The following is a 23,285-nucleotide window of genomic DNA, read 5'->3' as shown; positions in this document are numbered from 1 at the left end:
CCATAAGACGTGTGGAAGTGAAAACGTTCACCATTCCTGTTGGACAGCGATCCATGATCGAAGATCATCTGTTCCAAGGACAGTTACCCAAGCGTTTGATCGTTGGTATCGTCAGGAATTCAGCTTTCAATGGACTTCATAACGAAAATCCTTTTGAGTTTCGACACTCTAGCGTGTCCAAAATCGAAGTCAGTCGTGACGGCAAGACCTTGTGTACACGACCCTTTGAGCCTAACTTTGCCCAGAACAATTACTTGAGATCGTACTTGTCCCTGTACGAAGCCACCGGACAGTTAGGAACCAATACCAGTCACGGTATTACGTACGAAGATTATGCAGGAGGCTATGCTTTGTGGGCCTTTGATTTCACTCCAGACCAAGGCAGCGACGAGGGACATTTCCACCCTATAAAATCTGGCCAGATTCGTGTGGAAATTCAGTTTGCAAATCGAGACCCTGCTGATCCAACGTTGAACGTGATCCTGTATGCAGAATTTGACAATACGATAGAAATCAACAGTTTGAGAGAAGTCATTCTAGATTACTAGAAGCCATGGAAGACTGTTATCCCTCTTTACCTAGTGAAGAAACTTTGGACATGAAATGTGAGGAGACCGTGGAAGGAGAATCCCAAGACAAAGACGAAGAAATTGTCATGATGAAGTCGAGATGGCCAGAACAAGAAGCCCATTTAGTCTCCTGTTTTGCCAAACACTTGGTCGACAAAATGACGGAATTGATCAAGAAAAATTGTTATGGATGTCAAAACGATCATCCCAGTCAAATTCAACACGATAAATGCCTGATGTTGAGTCAAGAAGAAAAATTGGACGAGTATCTGGACGAAGCTTGGAGTCTCATCTCAAACGAAGACGTGTTGCACCAGTGGTATAAAGACTTGCGTGAACATTCTTGTCCACCATTAACCACTCAAGAGATCCATCGTATCGAAGCTCTCCTGAATCAGAGTGAGGAAACAGAACGAATAACCGTTTATTCGTCAGACATTTTCAAGCAAAAAGTCAGGATCGAATTGACGACTTATTATTACCTGTGAAGAAGAAAAAAACACAAATCAATGGATACCTGGGAACTTTATTACCTTTTGAACCATAGTTCGTATACGGCTTCTTGGAATCCTGTCGTCTGTGCTAAAGATGAACTCCCTCATCGCAAACCTAAAGACCATCAAGCTTACGTGATCAACACGGACGAAAGTCATCTCCCAGGAACCCACTGGGTAGCCGTCTACTTTCCTCAAGAAGGATGTGTGGAATATTTCGATTCGTACGGATTGCCCCCTTTGGAAGACGATATCATCGACTTTATGAGAAGAAATGCTCAAACCACCCGATTCAATAACGTGAAATTACAAGGCACAGATTCCTTGGTGTGTGGACAGTACTGTGTGTATTTTCTGCATCATCGCAGCCTGGGCTATTCCTTAGAACATTTAGTGACTCATTTCGATCCTCGTTCTTCTGCTAGAAATGATGTGAAAGTAGATCGATGGTTTTGTGACCATTATGCTTATCTTTTGTCTCAAGCTAGGAAACGTAGTGTCCATCAATGGCCTAATGATTTCCAACAGTGGAAATCACAATTTCATTCACAACGTTGTCAGCCCTGTTTAAAGTAGATCGTTCATTGAGAAAAAAAGTTTGTGATTTGAAAAAATTATTTGATGTTATAGTGTTGGATTATTGTTAAAAATGTTAGAGTTGTTGTTTAGTGTTAAGTGATTTTTGAATAAAAAATGTTGTGTTTTGAAAAAATGCTTTTGTCTTTTGTTTAGCTATAAGAATGTTGAATTGATGCTCTTTCATTTCTTACTATCCCTCTCATGACAATCACTGAACGTTGCGACTCGAAAACCGTGTGGGGGATGTTTTCCTTCACGTCCGCGCTTTCACTTTAAGAACCGGGGTTGTTTCCAGTCTAACCATCCATTGTCGACTCATCCTCCTACGAAGATGTGCTCCAAACTAGCTAAGCTCAACGAAGCCTACGTGAATTTGCATAGGGTCAGACACAGTCTGATACCGAAGCCAGAAGAAATAGAGAATGTGAGAATGTTAAAAATCACTGAAGACCTGATAGAAGAGCTCTTCAGAGAAGAAGTGAACAGGGAGAAAGAAGAATGGACGGAGAAGTACAGACTTCAAAAACAGCAACAACAACAACAACAACAACAACAGCAGCAGCAACCTGAACCTGACAGAGGCTTTGTCGATTGTCGTATCGACACCAAAGAGTTCTTCTTCTCTTTCCGAAGAAGCAGACCTATCGCCAGAAAGTCTATCCTCAGAGGACATCGCATTCTTAGAAACTAAAAAAGAATGCCATAGCAAACAAAAACAACAAAAAAACAGCCCTTTTCAGGGCTACCCCAATACTCTAGAAAAGAAGTAACGATCGATTTGCCAATGTGTGTGTAGGTAGAGTAGTGTGAAAATAAACACTAACTCTTTCTTAAAAATTTTGAGGGTATGTGTTGGTGTGTTTGTGTTTGTAAGTGATAAAGTAGGTTGGTGTGGATAGTAGATTAAAATGATGTTAGTTTGTTTTTTTGGGCTGCTTGAGGTGTATATTTGGGGTTAGATTGGATTGCTTTGAGTATGTGGATAGTCTATTGAAGTGATGGGTAGCATAAAAAAGTGAGCGAGTGTTTCTTTTAGGTCCGCGCGTTGTTGTTGTTTTTTTTGGTCATGATCTAGGTAAGATGAATTTTATGTTTTTAGGGGGATGTTTTCCTTCACGTACGCGCTTTCAGTATAAATTGAAACTCGTTCGGCAGTCCAGCTACCCTTGTTGATTGATCAACACAGCCAGAAGAATGACTAGCAGAATAGTGAAACTGTTAGAACTCCAGATGCACCTGGAATATGCCAGGCGGATAGTAAACGAACTATCAGCGGAGGCTATAGTAGAAGAAGCAAGAATAAAGAAGGAAGAAGAGGAGAGAAGACAGAGGGAAGAGGAGGAAAAGAAAAGAGAAGAGATGATGTCGTTTAATATTCCTGAAACAGAGGATTGGGGTGCTGAAGCGAATCATCCTCCCTCTGCGCTCCCCAGAAGAAAGGTGAAAGAAGACTGGGGAAGAAGATGCGTGTGCGGCGCCAGGCCAGGAAGGTGCAACCATTAGATAGGTGCATCTGGAGTTTAAAAAAACAGCCCTTTTCAGGGCTACCCAATACTCTAGAAAAGAAATAACGATATATTTGCCAATGTGTGTAGGTAGAGTAGTGTGTATATAAACACTAACTCTTTTTTAAGATAGTGTGAGGGTATGAGTTTGTGTGTTTGTGTGTTTGTGTTTGTAAGAGCTCAGGTATGACTGTGTGAATAGTAGATTATGGGTTTCTTTATTGTTTCTTAGAGTATGTGGAGAGTATAGTTTGGGCTTGATTATATGAAATGAGAAAAGTGGGGATGTTTTCCTTCACGTACGCACGTTGTTGGTCATGATCTAGGTAAGATCAATTTTATGTTTTTAGGGGATGTTTTCCATCACGTCCGCGCTTTTTGTATAAGAACCCACAGTATTCGTGGTTCAAACCATTCTGCAAAGAATAAAAAAAGAAGATGGCTTCAAACCACCTTAACAAAATGGAAAAATTGCAAAACGTCATGGACAATTTAGGAATGTTTGAGCAAATGTTGGTTAACCTAAACGAGGATCACTACTCATATAGTCCCCATAGAGTGAAAATGGAGATAAACAATTTACGAAAAATGAAGGTAATCATTAGTGATCTGTTGAAAGAAATAAAGGAGGAAAAGGAGGATGAAGAGGAAAGGATAAGGATGAGAGAATGGAATGAAAAAATTGAAAAAGAAGAAGAAAATGAAAAGAGGAAGAAAGAAGAGGAGGAAGAGAAGAAGAAAGAAGAGGAGAAGAAAAAAAAGAAAGAGAAGAAGAGTGTAGGAGATAAAATAAGAACTTGGTGGAGGAAAAGAAGAAATTAGAAGAAGAAGAAAACCCAAAGGCCCTTTTCAGGGCCAGCCATATTTCTCGAAAAGAGATAGCCTTTCCATTGCCTACCCCTTTTTTAAAAAAAATTTTTTTAAAATTTAAAAAAAATCCCATGTTAAATTCCCCTTGTACGTAGAGTGACCCACGATTTATTCCCATGTTAAATTCCCCTTGTACGTAGAGTGACCCACGATTTTTCGCCATGTTAAATTTCCATTGTACGTAGAGTGACCCAGGGGTCCCTGTAATGCTAATTCCCATTGTACGTAGGGTGACCCCATTCACTACTCATAGTTCAATTTGAAACTGATGGTCTCTCGTGCTTCTATTTGTCTGCACCCATTTCTGTATTCAAGTAGTTTCTAAAATGAACTGTTGTCAAGTTTCAAACAATTTTCAAACTAATGATATTAACTGCTTACGTTTGATTTATTTGACAATATTTAATTTTCCCCCGTAGCTATCAAACTGGTTGCGTATCATTCTACCAAAGCTACCGGTCTGCCTCATACTTCATTTACAGATAATGTATATTTCTCACACACTTTTAGTTTGGGTTTTGAAACTTGATGAAGGAATCTATTTAAGTGAGAAGCAACACACTTGTTTATTGGGTACTATGACCCATATTTCAGATTTCATAACTTTATTCCAGTTTTGAATATGAATTTGTATAATTCATTTATCCTGACAGTTTTGAATATGAATTTGTATAATTCATTATTCTGACTTATTTTCTGCTGCTGGTTATATCTGATAAGCCTGAAAATCTGTAAAAGCGCCAAATCTTGTAGAAACTGACCGGATTTTGGTGCAACTTTGAAGAGATAATGGTACGGTCTTAACACACTAAAGGTCTCCTTTGACAGTTCCTATAATCGGAGGACTTTACTCATGTTCGTTGTTTTTCATATCCGGCACACAGGTTGGGACCGAACGTGATCGCAACATACATTCATAGACGGAGAATTAGTAGAAAAAAATGAGCGTTACAGACCATCCCCTGGCACTGGGTTTGTGTAATCAAGGCACTTTTGAAGTGCACCTTTAAAGAGTAACAGCAACTTGCCCTTTTGCCAGGTTCACTGGCGTTCTATTATTTGACCTTACCATTATTTGATGATAGGTCGCGATGTTTTTGGAGGGGGGAAGTTCATTACAACACTCGATAATACATAAAAAACCGTAACATGTTACTCCTGCAAGTTTTAGACTTTTCATGGCACATGATACACCTATCTACTGATCTTTTCCATACAAATGAACCTGACATTTGCATATTGAAATGGGTTATTGGACAATTCGGCTCATAGTCCTACATGTAATACATTGACGCTGATATTTATGTAGTCCTACATGTAAGACCTTGACGCTGTTATTTATGTTGTGGGCGTCAAGGTCTTACAGCCTAACTAACGGCGCTGTGTAGCGTGTTTTTATGTCGACTAACATCGTTACGAAAGTCAAATTTTCAGGAATATTTCACACAACTGACAAATAACGACGCTTTTCTACAAAGTAATGTCATAATGTTTTAGTCAAACTTTAATTACTCTGATGTCTTTTCGCTAATAAATTCAAATTCTCGCAAAAGAAATGGACCTGTTTTCAAGTTTCGTTGGTCTACATTTCACTTGGCTGGAAAGCGATGAAAGCTGGAAGTGCTGAAATCGGGTTAAGTTGAAATATTATTCTTTAACAAAATGAATAAAAATATATTATGCCTATTGGAACTGTAAGCAACAGTTCATTTCGTTCAAGAAACATATCCCCAACATGAACCTACTTGAACTTACTTCGGCATACATTGATTACCGTCACATTGCAACAAATTCAAATGTATGTCAACAGAATGTGAAAATGCATCCATTTGCTAGTATCATATTTTCATTCTGCCAGGATAAAAACAGCACAGTAAGTATAGTAATTACACATAAATTAGTGGATGAATGTTGATGTAGGCTGCCAAGTGTGTGCGATGTTCCTGAAACTTTGAATACTCATTCCGATGTCAACGACATCGGAACACGCTATACAAGGCCTTTGTTTGGATAGTAAGACATAACACTAAAACAAAACCAACATGTGCTATGTTTTACATTGTAGGAATATTCAGCTCAAAGATAATTTGGCCCAACTTTGACTGAAAATAAGACAATTTGTCCCAACTTGAACGACAATTCGGCCCAACTTAACAAATTAAACAATACAACTGAAAATAGTTTTAACAAGTATTTACTTTGCTGTCGGATGATGACAAGACAGGCAGTGACTTGTTGCAGATGCTTCAATGCCATTCTGTAGTTTCTTTGTTCTGTCTCATTTCCGTATATGTATAACCATCACTAGCAACGAGTTTTCTCTTGCCTTTATCTTTTCCCATGTTGACAGCGAGTCGTCACCTCTGTAGTACACTGAATAAATGAATAGTGTATTGTTGAAATATACAAGATACAGACGCACAGAATAACACTATAAATTGACAACATTGTAATTCATAAATAATAAATGTGCATTTGGTTGGTTCTAGATGTATATTATATAGGCCTATGCTAAACACACATTACTAAAAGAAACCGAATATATATATATGTATGTTGTTGTTGTTGTTTTAGGGTTTAATGCCATTTTTCAGCACATGATAGGCTATACATGGCGGCCAGTATTAATGGTGGAGGAAGAACCAAGGAAAACCCCGGAAAGAACCACCGACCAATGAGAAGCTACTGGCAAGCTTTCTCACATACCCACACTGGCTGAATCTGAGACTTGAACCCATGCAGACAGAGGTGAGATGGCAGTGATCCGTAATGGAGAGTACTTTAGACCACTTGGCTATATATAAATGTAACAAAGTATGATTATTTTCTTTTGAAGAATATTAAGGTAGATTAGTTTGTTAAAATTTGTTAATATTTTTTTTCCTAAAACCTATTCTATTTTACAAGCTGTAAAAATTGTCAAAAACATTTTATCCTACTTAAATTATATATATCTTACACAGTATCTACTTGTTGTTTGAAGAAAAAAGCTTGTTAAAACTATCACAATGTTTGGTAGAATTGTATTTCAAGTGTGGATGAATTATCTTAATTTTGCCCTACGTTGGGTCAAATTGTCTATAAGCAGTTGAAATGATTTACTTGATCATGTTAGAACAGTCACTCAAATAGAGCCATACAATAAAATGCAGCCTAACTAAGGTACAAGTCATTCAGGTCATGTTGACACTTGGTACTGGTTGTTTCTGCTATAATTGTCATTTTTAAGAATTTTGTTACACATACCATGGGGGCCCCGAGTGGCCGAGTGGTCTAAAGCGCTCTTCGTTACGGATCACTGCCATCTCACCTCTGTCTGCGGCGGTTCGAGTCAAAGATTCAGCCAATGTGGGCATGTGAGAAAGCTTGCCAGTAGCTTCTCGTGGGTCGGTGGTTCTTTCCGGGGTTTTCCGGGTTCTTCCTCCACCATTAATACTGGCCGCCATGTATAGTCTATCGTGCTGAAAAATGGCGTTAAACCCCACAACAACAACAACAACACATACCATGAAATAGCAATTATTTATTTAACTTCTGAATGATCAGTATTAGTTGGAATTTCGCTGTGTAAACCATTTAAGCAGAGATGCTCCAAGATATGTGATTGCTTGATTTGCACAAAATAATTATGAATTCACACACTTGGAAAGTAGTGATGTTTGAGAACTCCAACAAATTAGTCGCATATATGAAAATGTACTCGGCACAGTATAATTTTTTTCAGCCATTTACCCTTAAAGTGCTTACAATGGAATAGGTTGCTTCCTTGCTCTGGATAATTTATTATCATTAGTAATTTCCCACACTTAGAGCATAAATATCTTAAGAGTTTGAAATTTTTGGCAATATCACACTGCCTTTACCAGCATCTAATGTTGTTCACATGATCTGTAATGGTCTAAAAAGATCAAGGACCTAGTAGTACCACCATGTAGAAAACTGGTCTCTTATGATGTATCAGCATGTTTCACCAGCATTCCAGTAGATAAAGCTATGAGTATGATATGAGAAATTAGAGGCAGACAGTACTCTGAAAAAAGGGGTGTAAAATTGAGGGTAAAAAAAAAACAACCTTGGTGTCAGAAGTGGGGGTCAAATAAAAATAGTGGGGGTCAAAAATGTACTGACAAATTTTCATCTGACCTGTACTTTTCCAGCTTGAAACATGATATTGAAACTTGCACAACAGTCTTTTTCTCTCTCTCTCTAAACAGACAAATAAACCAACATGCACAATTAACAAACAAATCCATCGTCCATTCAAAGATTAATTATATTAGTTCATTTTTCTTTCATAGTCATACTTTTAACAGTTCCCTTATAATCTTGTTGAAGCAATATTATAGACCAACACATTACATATAAGCTAATACAAAAAGCCAAGTAAATCTTTTTAATGAAATTAATTTACTGCCTGTCATAAAATGTGTACTATCATCGGTTTCATTGTACTTCATCCTAGAGCACATTTATCCAAAAATCAAGGAGGCTAATGATTATCTTCTTTCTAATAAGTTACACTTGAACTTTAAGATCTTTCTTTTATTGCAGCAAAGTTAAAAACCAATAAAATCTGTAATGACCCCCTGACTTTGTTATCCAAATAATGCATTTGACTCGGCTGATTTCTTTGTTGGGAAAGAATGTCTTGGGTTATAATGTGTTCTCCAGATATATTGTGGTAAATGAGGGCAGGTTTTGTTTTAAAATTCTCAAACCCTGTCACGAATTGAGACCTGGCATCTTGCAGAAATCGATGGAAATCGCGTGAGAGCTCACGAGAATAGGGGAAGCTCCTCAGTCATAACATTGCCTAATACTAGTCTGGTTCCCTGTTTCCTATGCTCCCTCGCTGCACTCCACTATACGAATAGAGGAGTGTAACGCAGGGAGCAAGAAAAGCAGGGAACCAGTCAATGCCTATGCGCGAAGTATAAACGATGCCATCCCTCGTCCAAAGCATTGGATATTAAATAAATCCTGATTGCATTATGCGAATCCTTTGCATCAAAAAATCCCACAGCAATAAAATGTGTCAATTTTCTCCAGCTTGCATCCCTGATGCACAAATGTGCATAAAGGGAAACACTGCTCTGAAATCTCGATGTGACCTCCCTACTGAACATATCTGTGCCTTATTGAAACTGTTTGGACAGCACATTCTTCATCTATATTGGGCAATATTACCAACAGAAATAGGAAGCAGCAATGGGGTCAGTGTCACCAATAGTTGCCAATCTATACATGGAATCTTTTGAGAAAAAGGCCCTGGAATTGGCCCAGAATCCACCATCATTGTGGTTCAGATATGTTGATGATCCCTTGACCGAACTACATGAGTACCATGTGCTGAAGTTCTCTGATCATCTTGACTCCATTGATCCACATATCCATTTCATTTCAGAACAAAAAGAAAATGGCAAGCTACCATTCTTGGACATGTGTATACATGTAAATGATGTTGGATTAATCAAAGCCACTGTGTATAGAAAACCAACCCACACTGACCAGTACTTGAACTTTTTTCCAATCACCTTCCGGAACACAAGTGGTCAGTAGCAAGATCTTTAATGCATCGAGCTAACTCCCTAGTCACTGATGCGACAGATCGACTTGAGGAAGTGGAGCATGTGAAATCAGCACTAAAGGTAAATGGCTATCCAGAGTGGATTTTCAAACTTCCAGAAAAGCAGGAAAAAAACCACACAAAACCAGGAGTAGCCTAAATAGTACCAACATTGGCATGCCATATATCTGCAATACATCAAAAATCCTAGTCAGAGTATTCTGACAACATGGTATCAATGTATATCACAAACCATACAATATTTTAAGACAACAACATACACATGTGAAAGACAAAACTGAAAATTTTGAAAAAATGTGTGGTTTATTATATTAAATGTTATGATTGTGAGAAAGATTACATCGGGGAAACAGACAGAGTGTTAGAAACGAGGATTAAGGAGCACATAAATAGAGAGTCATCGGTGATATATGAACATTGTAGCAGTATGGGACATCACAGAGAAAGGGAAGGTGAAGGAGGCGGTTGAAATACGACAGCTGAGGCCAACACTAAATAGGGACAAGGGCTTGAATTACCATCCATCTACACCAAACTCCTCATATCACATGACCATTTTAGGTCACATGATCAGCATTAGTCGCTGATGATGGCAATGTGATTTTGCTGAAATTTTTTAACTCTTAAGATATTTATCCTCTGAGTATGGGAAATTACTAATGACCTTAAAGTGCATATTGTGACAAGAGTCAAGTTGGTAGAATTACTGTAGGTCTTATCGTCACATGTATTTTTTCGTAACTGTTTGTACATTTAGTTTCTTAAGCTTGACATGAATGGTTGTTAAACAAAATTTGATTGGCACATTACATTCTGTCATAGTTTGAACCTTGCATCAAGGAAGTTTTACAAATATGCATTTATAATACAATCGATCTAGAAGATCCAAAAATGGCTGATTTGCAGTGTGGTTCAACTTAAGCTGATAATTTCATTTGGCAAATACTGGCTGATCATAGTGATGAAAGCAAATTATTTTTAAAGTTAGGAAGTACGGGTATATCAGATTATTTGAGCTGGGAAAGTGTCAGTGGAGATACCAGTGAATGATTTTGAACCTGAAAGTGGTGTTAAATACAAGTCCACTGTACATGTTTGATGGACAAAAACAGATGGCATGTCAGTTAAACCCTTATTTCAGCCGTATTTTGAAATTAAGTGTAGAAAAGGCAGACAAACAAGCCAGATTAAAATATAGACAATTTAAAAGTAGAGTGTACTTTTCGTTTCTTTTCTTGTCACAATTTAGCCCTCCAGGATCATGTGCTACAAAACTGTATAGCCCAGCATAAATCTATTAAATAAGAATCCTAATATGAAATTAAGAAATAAAGGTATTTATTTGATCAAAATTCCTGTATGAAAAGTACACTATGGCATAAATTGACTTAAAGTCCTGATACAGTGTCATGGAAACATAAATCTGGCATAGTAGTCAACAGAATGCTAGTTTAAGAAAGTTAAACTATGGCAAAGCTCGTGTTAGTGAAAAATCCTATCTGGATCAGAAGTATCCAAAAGACAATACCTGTGAGCTCTGGAAAATTGTACACACCAACCACAAAGAGTAGTTTTCAGACTTGTTCCAGCTAATAAAAGTAGCTATGAATATGCCCCATCAGGCAGCAGATCGTAAGGGGGTTCTCAATACAGAATATTCATACACAGATAAGGAGCAGATTAAGTTCAGAAACAATTAACAGATTAATGATTATACAACTAGAGGCAACATTTTTAAGATTTTAATTTCAGTAGGGATCTTCCAATGTGGAGCAGAAAGGAAGAGAGATGGATTTTGAAGTGCTATGTAAATATTGAACTATGGCCATTTCCTCCTCCCCCTTGATTTGTTCTAAACCCCAACCCCATGCTTTTGTGACAAGGGGGAAAATCACCCCTTATTATAAAATCCTGGGAGCATCTCTGCTTAAGAAATCGCATTAAAAGTGACACACATTGGAAATCTTTTTATCACATTTTCTCCCAAACAGATGGTCATACCAACATTGGTTTTTCACTAAATAACTTCCTGTGAGTTCTAATTGTCCTAAACGAAAATAGTGCCAATCTGACCTCCACTGTGGTTGGCACAGCAGCCAGCTTGAAAATCTTTCTATAATTAGTCCTTATCATAGGAAAGTGTATATGCATGGCATTTTTCACTAGAAGAATTCTTGTGATGTAAAGCTGGTCCAAAATAAAAATGGTGCCACCTGGACATCTAATATGGTCTTCACGGCAACCAGCAAATAGATGGTCCAATCAACATAGGGTTTTCATTAAAAGACTTATGATATCTTGTAGGACCTAAATGAAAATAAAACTCAGAGGTCTCGGAAATGCTTAATCATGCAAATTTGGATGCAATTTTTTTATCTGGGATGCTGAAAAAATACTTAAGCCGGAGTCTTTTGTATGCATGTAATAGGTAGGCAGTTAAATTCAAAGACTTGACAGTCCTATTTCAGCCACCTGCTTAGTGGTAAAATGTGTTGATCAGTTAGTTGTGCTGATATTTACAATGACAGAATTCAGTGGCTGAAAGACACCCTAATGTACATGTTGCCATTATAAGAGTACATCAAAAGAACATGATGCAATAGTTGGGCGAAAAGTTCAGATACTTTGGTTGCTGGGTTGGAAAATGTGCTGATATTTACAGTGATTGAATTCAGAGGCAGAAAGACCCAGAGATGCACATGTCATTTATAAGACTATATCAAATCAACAACTTCAGCTTTTGTTATTGTGTTAATTTCTGAGTGTAGCTGAATCAAGACATGTTAATACTTAGACGAAATCCCATTTGCAAATTTGGATAAGTATTTTGGGATTAACTAAACTGCAAATTGATGAAGATTTTGATGAGATTCAGAAAAGTGCTATAGTTGCTATGACTGAGAGTTTGGATGGAACAGTAGCCAGATGTAAGAAAGTGTGTCATGACAGGTTTAGTTTTTGGAATAGGACCATTCCTTGGATTGGCAAAATTCAGCTTCATCCTGATTGACAAACAAGAGCTATATGTCAGTCTTATTAAGAATGTAGAAATTAAATTCAGTGGCAACTGATAGTTCTAATCTGCAAAGTTTTCTGGGAGCAGACTGAAACTTTTGCTGGTGGGACTCGTATTTTTACCAAAACGGGAGTCCAGGACTGCTAGTTTTAAAACCCTAGCGAGACCTCTGAAAGCTGATCAGTTAACCAGTCTGGTTGCCATGACATTCCTTTTGAAAAAAATCTTGTTATTGCTACTTCTCCTGAACATATCAGTCCAGAAGACTTTTTGTGATATCCTAATAAATCAAAATGATACAGCCTGGATATCCCATGTTGAGACCTCAGCATCCATCCTGAACATCTTGTTATTGCTACTGCACTTAAAAATATGGTCATATCAAACTGGGATTTCACTAAAAGACTTATTATGATGTCTAGTTGGTCCTAAATTAAGATTTTTGTCAGTCTGACATCTAATATGGCTACTACAGCAGCCATCTTGAGAATCTTGTTCATATTAGAATGGGTCTTCACTGGAAGAATTCTTATGGTGTCTAGTTATTCTTAAATAACAAAATTGACCCTGTCTAATTTCCAATATGGCTACCTCAGCTGCCATCTTGGAAATCTTACCATTACTCATAGATGGAAATAATATCAAATCATGTTTTCACTAAAAGACTTCTTATGATGCTTGGTTTGTTAAAAATGAAGATAGTGCTAATCTGACATCCAGTATAGCCACAATGGCAACCATCTTGAAAATTTTGTTATCATTGGGGAGCCATGTTGACAAAGGGTTTCAACAGCAAATGAATTGTGATCTAGTGCTGCCTTGTTATGACTGCCTCAGTGAACATGTTGAAAATCTTGTCTCTAATTTACCTGAATGGAATGTCATATCAACATTGGGTTTTTACCAAAATGTTCCTAATAGTGTCTAGTTTGTCCTAAATGAAAATGGTGCTGATTTTTTGTTCAACATTACAAACATTATGTATAATTTTATCACTCAGGAATATCAGACTACAACACTCCTCAGTTTAAAAGAAGTGGTCTTATTTTGAACTGCTGGAAATTTTTTTCAGGCAGAGGAGCCTTAGCCCCTTTGAGAATCACCATCTGAAGTATTTGACTGCCTTGGCAGTTTGGTTAATGTTAGCACCAACGCAGATTGATACTCATGAGTCATTTAAAGGATGTCAAAAAGTTTACAGTAGGCAAACATTCTAATTTTTGTTTTCCACATACATTTTAAATCATGAAAATATCATAATTAAGAGTTTTTAACATAATTTTTAGAGGGTTTTTAAAATTATTTTGAGAAGGTGGGGATTTTTGTGCATAAAATTGCCATCTTCCTTTGTTTCTCTGTGAAAAGTATACTATTTTATTTGAATTCAGTTAAAGTGGTTCACCTGAAACCCTTAAACTACTTAATTCTGCCAATGTTTCTGTTTTAACTTGAAATTAGTTCAAGCTATTTCCAATTTTCAGACTTTGCCATACTTTTTATTTACTTTGTCACCACATGTAGCAAGTTGATTCTTCATTTTAGAACCTGAGCTGCTGTAGCAAACAAGACAATTCATTAATGGATCAAGGCAAGGATTTGACATCCTTTCCCATGCCTTATAAGCATGGCAGTATGACAGCTCATGAATAATAATATTTATTTTGTTATAAACAAGAGGATTTATTGTTTCATTTTGTCCAAACAGTGAGACATGGGCATCACTTTTCCATTGGCAATGCTAACATTATTGCAAGTCGGATGGAGGGGGAATAATCAATGCATGAATACAGGCAAAGATGAATTTATTTGATTTTAAAATCAAAACTCTACTGAAGAGACAAATGTGGGACATCTCAAATCATTTTGAGTCAGAACCACAGCATCCCATCAACATTTCTTTTGTTGTCCAGACTAAAGGTCAGTCCATTTTTTTTACTACAGCAGTGACTAGAAACAAGTGGAAAGTAACAAACTGTGACACCCCAAAATTGTAGTGCATTATTAAGTTAAGGGGGAACTTTAAAAGTACATAATGTAATGGACCAAAAGAAATGTGATCATTGGTTTTGAAATGAATATGGTGATTAGTTCAGAGTAATATAATCTCATTGGTTGAAATCACTTCACAGATTTATATATTTGGGAATACTAATTGTAATTTCTAGGGTACATTTTACATTGGTTGAAATGAGTTCACAGATAGATTTATATATTAGGGAGTACTAATTGTAATTTCTAGGGTACATTTTACATTGGTTGAAATGAGTTCACAGATAGATTTATATATTAGGGAGTACTAATTGTAATTTCTAGGGTACATTTTACATTGGTTGAAATGAGTTCACAGATAGATTTATATATTAGGGAGTACTAATTGTAATTTCTAGGGTACATTTTACATTGGTTGAAATGAGTTCACAGATAGATTTATATATTAGGGAGTACTAATTGTAATTTCTAGGGTACATTTTACATTGGTTGAAATGAGTTCACAGATAGATTTATATATTAGGGAGTACTAATTGTAATTTCTAGGGTACATTTTACATTGGTTGAAATCAGTTCACAGATAGATTTATATATTAGGGAGTACTAATTGTAATTTCTAGGGTACATTTTACATTGTTTGGACATTCAGATTGAATTTGCCATTAGCTGATGGAAGTGTTTGATCAGAATTGTTTTTGATTGCATTCCAGCCAGACGTTTATTTTTCCTTCTGGTTCCAGAATTATTTTTTATATTCTTATTGTAATTTTTGTGTAGGATTAACAACTTTAAGACAATTTATAATTCAATTCTCACATTTTACAGGGAGAAGGCACTCAAAGCGCCAGATGAGTTATGATGACATTGGGAACCAGGGAAGAGTGCTGCTGAATGAATTCATCAGTGAGCGCATGAAAAATGAAGGGCTACAATCTGTACCAGCAGTGGAGGAACTAACTGAGCCAGGGACACCTGGAGGTTAGATAAATACCCAGATTACATGGATCAGATCCTTTGGATACACCCATCTTAATTCTGGCACTTTGTGTCATGACACTGTCCATCCATTAACATTTGCTCATAACTGTCCTACTGCAGGAGTGATTCTGATGAAACTTTGTCCAGGTATTTATCCCAACTAGAGTATGTGTTGCATCCCATAGACATTTCTCCTGCCTCAAGGTTATCGTCATGTCAAGGAAAAAATTTAGCTGTTATCCTTGATGGATTATAACTTTTGAGCTAATAAAGATATTTTTATAATGATTAAGAGTGTATTACAAGATCAAAGTCACAGCAGAAAATAAAATAAATCAATGACCTTGGTCTACGTTTGGGTGTAACTTTTGAACCAGTGAAGATTAAACTTGAGATTTTTATATATATTGACCTGACAGCCAAGCGTAATCACATCCATATCTTCTGCCTCAAGGTCAAGATCACAACAAAGAAAAAATGTAAATCACTTGTGTATTTCCTAAACCAGGTTGTCACCTTTTAACCCCTTATGACTCTTCACATGGGTTCACACTTTGTCATGCAACAGTGAGATTGCAGGCTCAGAGGTCAAGGTCCTTAGTGGGGAATAGGTCACTAGTCAGGTGTATCATGTGCCATCTGCATAATCTTGTTATCCCTCTGTCAGGTTAATCTGGCAGTTTGAATGGGTATGCTTTGCATTTATCAAACATTTCTAATTCCATATATTAAGTACTAATAAGATGTGGTATTATGTCATTTACACAAAGGACACTTGACCCATGCATTACATTCTGAGTAGTGACCATTAACGAGACTGCAAACATTGTCACCATTTAACAAATTTGTGTCAAATTCGATAGGGTGATGTGGTCTGCCTTCCCAACAGACATAGTCCAGGACCTATGATACTATCTAACATCCAGCCATACCACTTCCAGCCAATGCTTGAAGATTACTGTCTTCAGCATATATTGAAGATTACTATTTTCCAGCATTGGTGGACGGTCCACCCTCATTTACCGTTCTAGTCAATTTGTGTTTCCCCAGTTCAGTATATACTACCAGTGCAGGAGGCTTCTTTATCATGCCATTCTCTGATATCAGAGATCCATGGGTTATTACAACTCTCTTTTTCTCTGCTTGATTTGATGATTTTCAGAGAATACTCCATCTTCCATGCCTCCACTGAATAAGTCTTATCAATATTGCCCTTGAGTTTGGTCCTTCTAGATCTGTTTACATTTCAGCCAAGAAAGACCAGCCTTCTTTCGAACAGAAATTATAGTCTGGTTCATCATTGATATCTTGCACTACTTTAAGAGGCAACTACAAGACCAAAGCTTCTGCTGGTCTTTCTTTTCACAACAACAACTGTCTACTTTATTTTGGCCTTAATACAGTTTATATGCTGGTTTTCCAATACAATTTATATGCTGGTTTTCCATGCAGATTCCCAGATGTTGACAGAGATATAGCAGGTCTGAGAATGTTGAAGCCATCTTCTATACGTATGGACCAGAAACCTTTCCAAGATGAGCAACAACAGTGTAATAGCAATTGGTTCCATGCTTAGTCTTGTCTCTGTGGCTGTATTTCAAGAAACTGATTATAGCTTAGATCCTGCTATTGAGACAATGGCAGACATGCAGATGAGTTCATCTTGTGCATTGCTGATGTATTGAAGATGTCATCTCCTCACTCACTTGCCAGTTTTGTAACTGCTTCCTTTAACCTAGAGCTTGCAGAGAGAGAGAGAGATAGATATGCCTTCCTATTCATGTACATGCAGGTAAAAGATGCCTCAAGGCAGTCATCAGATCTGAGCCTTTATCTTCCAGATGGGAAGGATAATATATAACTAACTACCTGTATCAAATGGTGGAGATTCCAAGGAAAGTCCTGTCATCTCAATGCTTGCTGAAATAATCATGCAGGTTTTCCATTCCAAACCAGAAATGCACCTTCACACGCATTGATGTCAACTATGCCTTAAGGGAATTTTTTCTTCTGTGAACAGGTGTTGAGACACGGTTGCTAGGGCAGAAAGATCCACCACATGCATACCAACCATTATGCTTGTGACATAATCATTACACCTTTTTCACCTAATTTTGTCTTATATGGATTATGTTTTTGTGGTGTATTAAAAAACGAAATAAAATCCCTTTCATCATTCAAATAGGAGAATATTCTTTAAAAAAGTAATGCTGTGTAAGAATAGGGTAAAGAGTATATTGTTCCGTCCTAGATGTACTTATGCTTTCCTTATTTTATATCAGTAGCAACTGTATCTGACACATTTCCAAGAAAACAGACAGGTTTTGTCAGTTTGAAACTTTGCCTTACAAATTCATCATATTGACAATATAATATATTAGTGGACCAGTCTGTACTTTTAAAGAAAATGGCACAAGTTGTTAAGTGAAATAGGCATTAAGGATGTGACTTGTGGCTGTTTTGTGACCGAAATTGTTGGATATTTTCAAACTTAAAGACATGTTGGCTCAGAAAAAGGTTGAGTCAGCACCATATTATAGTTTTGAAAAGAAGAATATGATTGATGCAGTACAGCACTCGGATTGAACACATCATCATGCTCAATGCAGACTTTGTGAACTTAAGTGATCGTTCAGTGAATTTCGGCATGTAGAGTAGTTAAAGTGAGTGTTGAATATAAATAATTTGTCAGTATGTTTTGTATTTATATTTGGTTCTAACCTACATGGATTTGCTCAACTGGATCAAGAATTTTGATCAGCTGCAGAACCAGGTTAGTAAAAAAAATGTTCATTGTTTTCATGTAATGTACTGTAATTAAAGCATTGAATATATAGGTTACATTTTTATGCTTTGATTACACATTTTTTGCCACTTATATTATCAATAATTACACTTACACCACTCTTTGGGGCTGGCATATACGCCACCACTTGTAAAACCTATGAAGGGAAATGGAGTCTTCTTCCAATGGTGCTAACAGAAATTTAACTATATTAAAACTCTTGCTGCATTAAATTGCTTTTTTCTGGTGACTTTTCAAAGAGAAGAAATTAAACTGATTCTCTCAAGGGTTACTGATCCATTCTTTCCAGTAGGATTTGCCATCTTGCAAGACCAAGGCCAAAACAAAGACCTGTCCATGGCAGTGAGGTCAAAGGCCAAAGCAAAGATCTCCCCATGGAAGTGAGGTCAAAGGCCAAAATAAAGACCTCTCCATGGAAGTGAGGTCAAAGGTCAAAATAAAGAGCTCTGCATGGAGGTGAGGTCTAATTTTGACTTGTGCTGCCTGAAGACATTGTCCTGGTGTTATGATGATCTATACTTGAATTCTGAACAAGTCACCCTTCAAACCACTTTTTTTTATAGCCTGGCTGACTCAGATCACATATAAGACATGTTTCCTTGTAACCCAAGTCTTAGAAGGCAGAATCAGTTAATTTCATGCCTTATGGATTAACCTGAATTACATCAAGTTATGCCATGATGGTTTGGTTTCTTTATTGATATCCCCAGATTTTATATATGTCTGGCTTCTTTTCATAGGGAATTGGTCTTCCTTTTTTAAACTGCTGTCTTAATTTGAGGAGGTCCTGAGTGGCCGAATGGTTTAAAGAGCTCACTTTTACGGATCATTGCCATCTCACCTCTGTCTGTGTGGGTTCAAGTCTCCGGTTCGGTCAATGTGGTTATGTGAGAAAGCTTGCCAGTAGCTTGTCATAGGTTGGTAGTTCTTTCTGGGGTTTTCCCAGGTTCTTCCGCCACCATTTATACTGGCCTCCATGTATAGCCTATCTTGTGCTGAAAAATGGCATTAAACCCTACAACAACAACAACAACAACTGTCTTCATTTGACTATTCTTGTTGTTGCACCCACAGGATTCAATCAGCGCTTTGAAGTTGCACCTAAAATATACAGAGAGACTAATATGAGGAAGATATCGCTTATTTATACTCGAGTAACAAAAGTAAAATATTTCCACTTAAGCTTTTTGGTCAGCAGGGATTTCTTCAGTTCAGCCAGCCAGGATTTAACTCAAGACTATATTAATTTCTTAAGAATATTGACACAAGAGGTTGGAGTGGACCCTAACCGGTTAGCATTCATGTGATTGTGTCTATTTGATAATACTTAATTGATCATAACACAAACACTCCTTATGAAGCCTTCGAACCAGAGTTACATACAGAGCACATGTTTCCACTCGGGTAGTAACTTACAAGTGTAGCAAATTGGCATGCACTTTGGAAAAACTCTCTATTCAAACCCTTGAAATCAAATACAGATAAAACCCGTAATAACGTGATTCATTACAATGTGATTCTGATTATAATGAAATGGCAGCATTATTCCCACTTTTTAAACTTAAGGTGATCTGTCTTTTTAACATCCTAAATACATACTCTCAGAAATACCGATTATTTGTATCCCTAGCAGACTTTCAATCTTAGCACTGCATTTTATGTTGCATTAACTTCAGAAAATGATATATGCTCAGGAGGTTAGTTCATACTGATGGACCGCTCCGGTGGCCTAGTGGTTAGAGCGTCCGCCTCAGATGCGGGAGGTCATGGGTTCGATTCCCGGCCGAGTCATACCAGAGACTTAAAAAATGGTACTCACAGCTGCCTCGCTTGGCGTTCAGCATTTAGAGGTTAGTGTTAGGACTGGTCGGCCTGGTGTCAGGATATTGTGACTGGGTGGGACATCATGCTACATGTCTGCGGCATGATGCCTCAGTGCTAGACATCACTATAAACTGCCACATTGCAGACATCGTAGCGATATGACTGAAAAATCGTTAAAGCTACGTTAAAAATAAAAATCACATCACATCAAACTGATGGCATTGAAATTTCAATGTACATTTTCTATGTGGAAGTTTTTTGAAAAAAGTTTTAACATGATCCCGTATATATCACGATGTTTTTGTTTGGACCCCAATCATCGCATTATAACAGGTTTTACCTGTATGTTGCATACTGATTTATATCAAAGCACCAGGGAAAATTAAAACTTATTTGATAAAACAGAATTATATCAAAGGGAACAAAGAAATAAATTATACTTGCTTATTTACTGAAATAAGCATTTAATTATTCTTGAATGTTTGCTAAATACAAGTTCATTCTGAATGTGTTTAAGTGCATTTATGAAAGAAAGTTTTTGCTAAAAGTCTATTAATTTGATCATTAACACAGAAGCCAATTAAGTGTTGTATTTCCTGCTTTCAGGCCCGCCTTTGGGAGCTGTCCATGATATAGGCAGGGCCCTTAGATTTATAGCCGATGAGCTGGATCAGGACCAGAAACTTCAGAGGTTTGTTTACTTGTTACCTGCCTCCTTTACCGTTTTAGTATTTTGGTCATGAATTTATATTACAGCCAGCTTGATCTGTTTTAGGTATGTCTGAAATTTATGTCATTCCAGCAAAGCATTTGCAAGACATGTAGGTGTCACTTCTTTGAAGCCTTGTCATAGTAGTTTTTGTCAACGACTTAAATGTTTTGTCTTTTTAGTTTGGCTCCTCTCAGGTACTGTTGAATGTAAAGTTATTTTAGTTCATATTGTTTTAGCGATATGACTGAAAAATTGTTAAAGCTTCATTAAAAATCCAAATCACACTTAGTTCCTTTTGTTATAGGTGCTGTTCAGTGTGTACAGGATAGCTATGTTACTTTAATTAGATACAAGGAAATGTTTCATGCATGAAGTGGAAACATTGTTTTGCAAACCAGTGTTAGGTTCGAACATTGACTGAGTCATACCAATGACTTACAAAAATGGTACTAACAGCTGCCTCGCTAGACGCTCAGCAATAAGAGGTTAGTGTTAGGACTGGTCAGCCTAGTTTCAGGATAATGTAACTGGGTGGGACATCATGCAGCATGATGTCCCAGTGCTAGACATCACCAGACATTGTAGCGATATGACTGAAAAATTGTTAAAGCTATGTTAAAAATACTAATCACACACACACACACACCATTGTAATATTTTATTTCTATATATGTTATAGAAAAACTAGATTTTTATGGTATATTTTTTAAGACAAAATATAGCGTATATGCTGATAGTTAATGTTATTTATTTAAAAATATATATGTAAATAATGCACATAGATATGTAGATTACAAGAGTTAGAATGCTGATATAATTGAAAGAGCAAAAGCAGACATGTTGATGTATGCAGACAGATAAAGGGATAGGTAGAATAGATTTTGGAAATAGCTATATTTAGAAGTGAGAGAGAGAGAATTAAGGCAAGACTATTTCTTATGATTTATTTATACTCACAACTCAGCATATTTTGAATATTTATTTTATCCATTATCTTCATAATTATCATCTAATCACCTTCAAATTGGCGGCATGCATCAAAATGTTTGAGAATTGGACTTCTGAGAATCATTTGAGAACAGCTAATTATTGTTCATTTCATTGTTTGCCAAGCAGTTTCTATTGAGTCTCCCATAATTATTATGTAAAAACATAAGTGCAGCCTGTGTTTGCTACAATTTCCTAACATCAATCATGCTTTGTAAACAAAATCCTTCTGGTAGTTAAACACCAAAGACTAGTGCCTTTTATTTTCAAACACACACCTGAAAAAGAAATCTCACAAATTGTATTTTAAGCAATTAGCATCTATTTGCCATAAAATTGGTGACATGCATAAAAACATCCCTTTGAAAAGTCTATGGTTCATAGTTGGCAATCTGACAAACTGACCGAGGCTCACTTAGGATAGGGAAGTCAGTGAATCCCTGATACATACAAATATTATGATTACAATGTAACATAGGTTTAAATATTTAAATTATAAATATTTATTCCTAATTTGTCAAAACTTGCTTTAAATATTAAATATTCTTATTATCATATTCTGTGCAAGAAAATGAGAAATTGGTCTTGAACTTGACTGCTGTATGAAAATGATGCATACAGTAGATGATGTTGTTGTTGTTGTTGTGGGGTTTAACGCCATTTTTCAGCACGATAGGCTATACATGGCGGCCAGTATTAATGGTGGAGGAAGAACCCGGAAAGAACCACCGACCCATGAAAAGCTACTGGCAAGCTTTCTCACATGCCCGCATTGGCTGAATCTTAGACTCGAACCGCCACAGACAGAGGTGAGATGGCAGTGATCCGTAATGAAGAGCGCCTTAGACCACTCGGCCACTCGGGGCCCCCATACAGTAGATGAAAGAAACTGCAGAATATAAAGCATTAGGACTGAACATGACACCTTGTTGGTAAATTAGCTTGCACATAGTTACTGCATTTTACCCAGACCACAGATCTTCAATGAAATTTCTTGTATTTTGTATCCCTCACTTAATTTTGTGGACTTGCCCATGGGATAGTGCCTTGCAAATATGAGATTGCCTGAAAAGAATCTGAGCTTGTCCCAGGAGTGGGGAAAGTGGATTTACAAATTCCTGCTACTTTTTATTTAGTCAAGAGATTTCCTTAGTAACAGTTACTATATTAGTGACACTGAATATCAAATAGAAACAGCTTATGCAAGTTCATTACTGACAATTTATGCGATTGATATGGAAAACCTTTTATATTAGAGGCCTAATTTTAAGTCTTTCTGGTATAGATTAGGAGAGCATATGGGATGGCCTATCTATCCGTTAGCACCAGTTTGTTGTTACTTCTCTTGAATCCTACTAAACTACTTGGA

The 23,285-nt window shown here is 36.9% G+C and overlaps 1 protein-coding gene across 3 annotated transcripts in view; it reads left to right on the top strand.

The window, feature by feature from the left end:
* The first annotated feature begins 4,888 nt into the window (after positions 1-4,888).
* The window catches only part of LOC149785191 (apoptosis regulator BAX-like), a 40,692-nt gene continuing 22,295 nt past the window's right edge, over positions 4,889-23,285 (top strand). For 2 of the 3 annotated variants that reach the window (XM_089978995.1, XM_089978993.1), the window contains exons 1-3: positions 4,889-4,989; positions 15,435-15,587; positions 20,824-20,908. In XM_089978995.1, the coding sequence (XP_089835121.1) occupies positions 4,959-4,989; positions 15,435-15,587; positions 20,824-20,908 (269 nt within the window). In that variant the 5' untranslated portion in view covers positions 4,889-4,958. Of the gene's footprint in view, positions 5,031-15,434; positions 15,588-20,823; positions 20,909-23,285 lie in introns of all 3 variants that reach the window. The other variant, XM_089978994.1, reaches the window with a different exon arrangement.

This window comes from Sinohyriopsis cumingii, chromosome 13 (genome assembly GCF_028554795.1).
Source record: "Sinohyriopsis cumingii isolate HCF-2022 chromosome 13, ASM2855479v2, whole genome shotgun sequence".
In the NCBI taxonomy this organism is placed as follows: Eukaryota; Metazoa; Mollusca; class Bivalvia; order Unionida; family Unionidae; genus Sinohyriopsis; species Sinohyriopsis cumingii.
The sequence above is the reverse complement of the archived record's forward strand: the minus strand, read 5'-3'. Positions and strand labels throughout refer to the sequence as shown.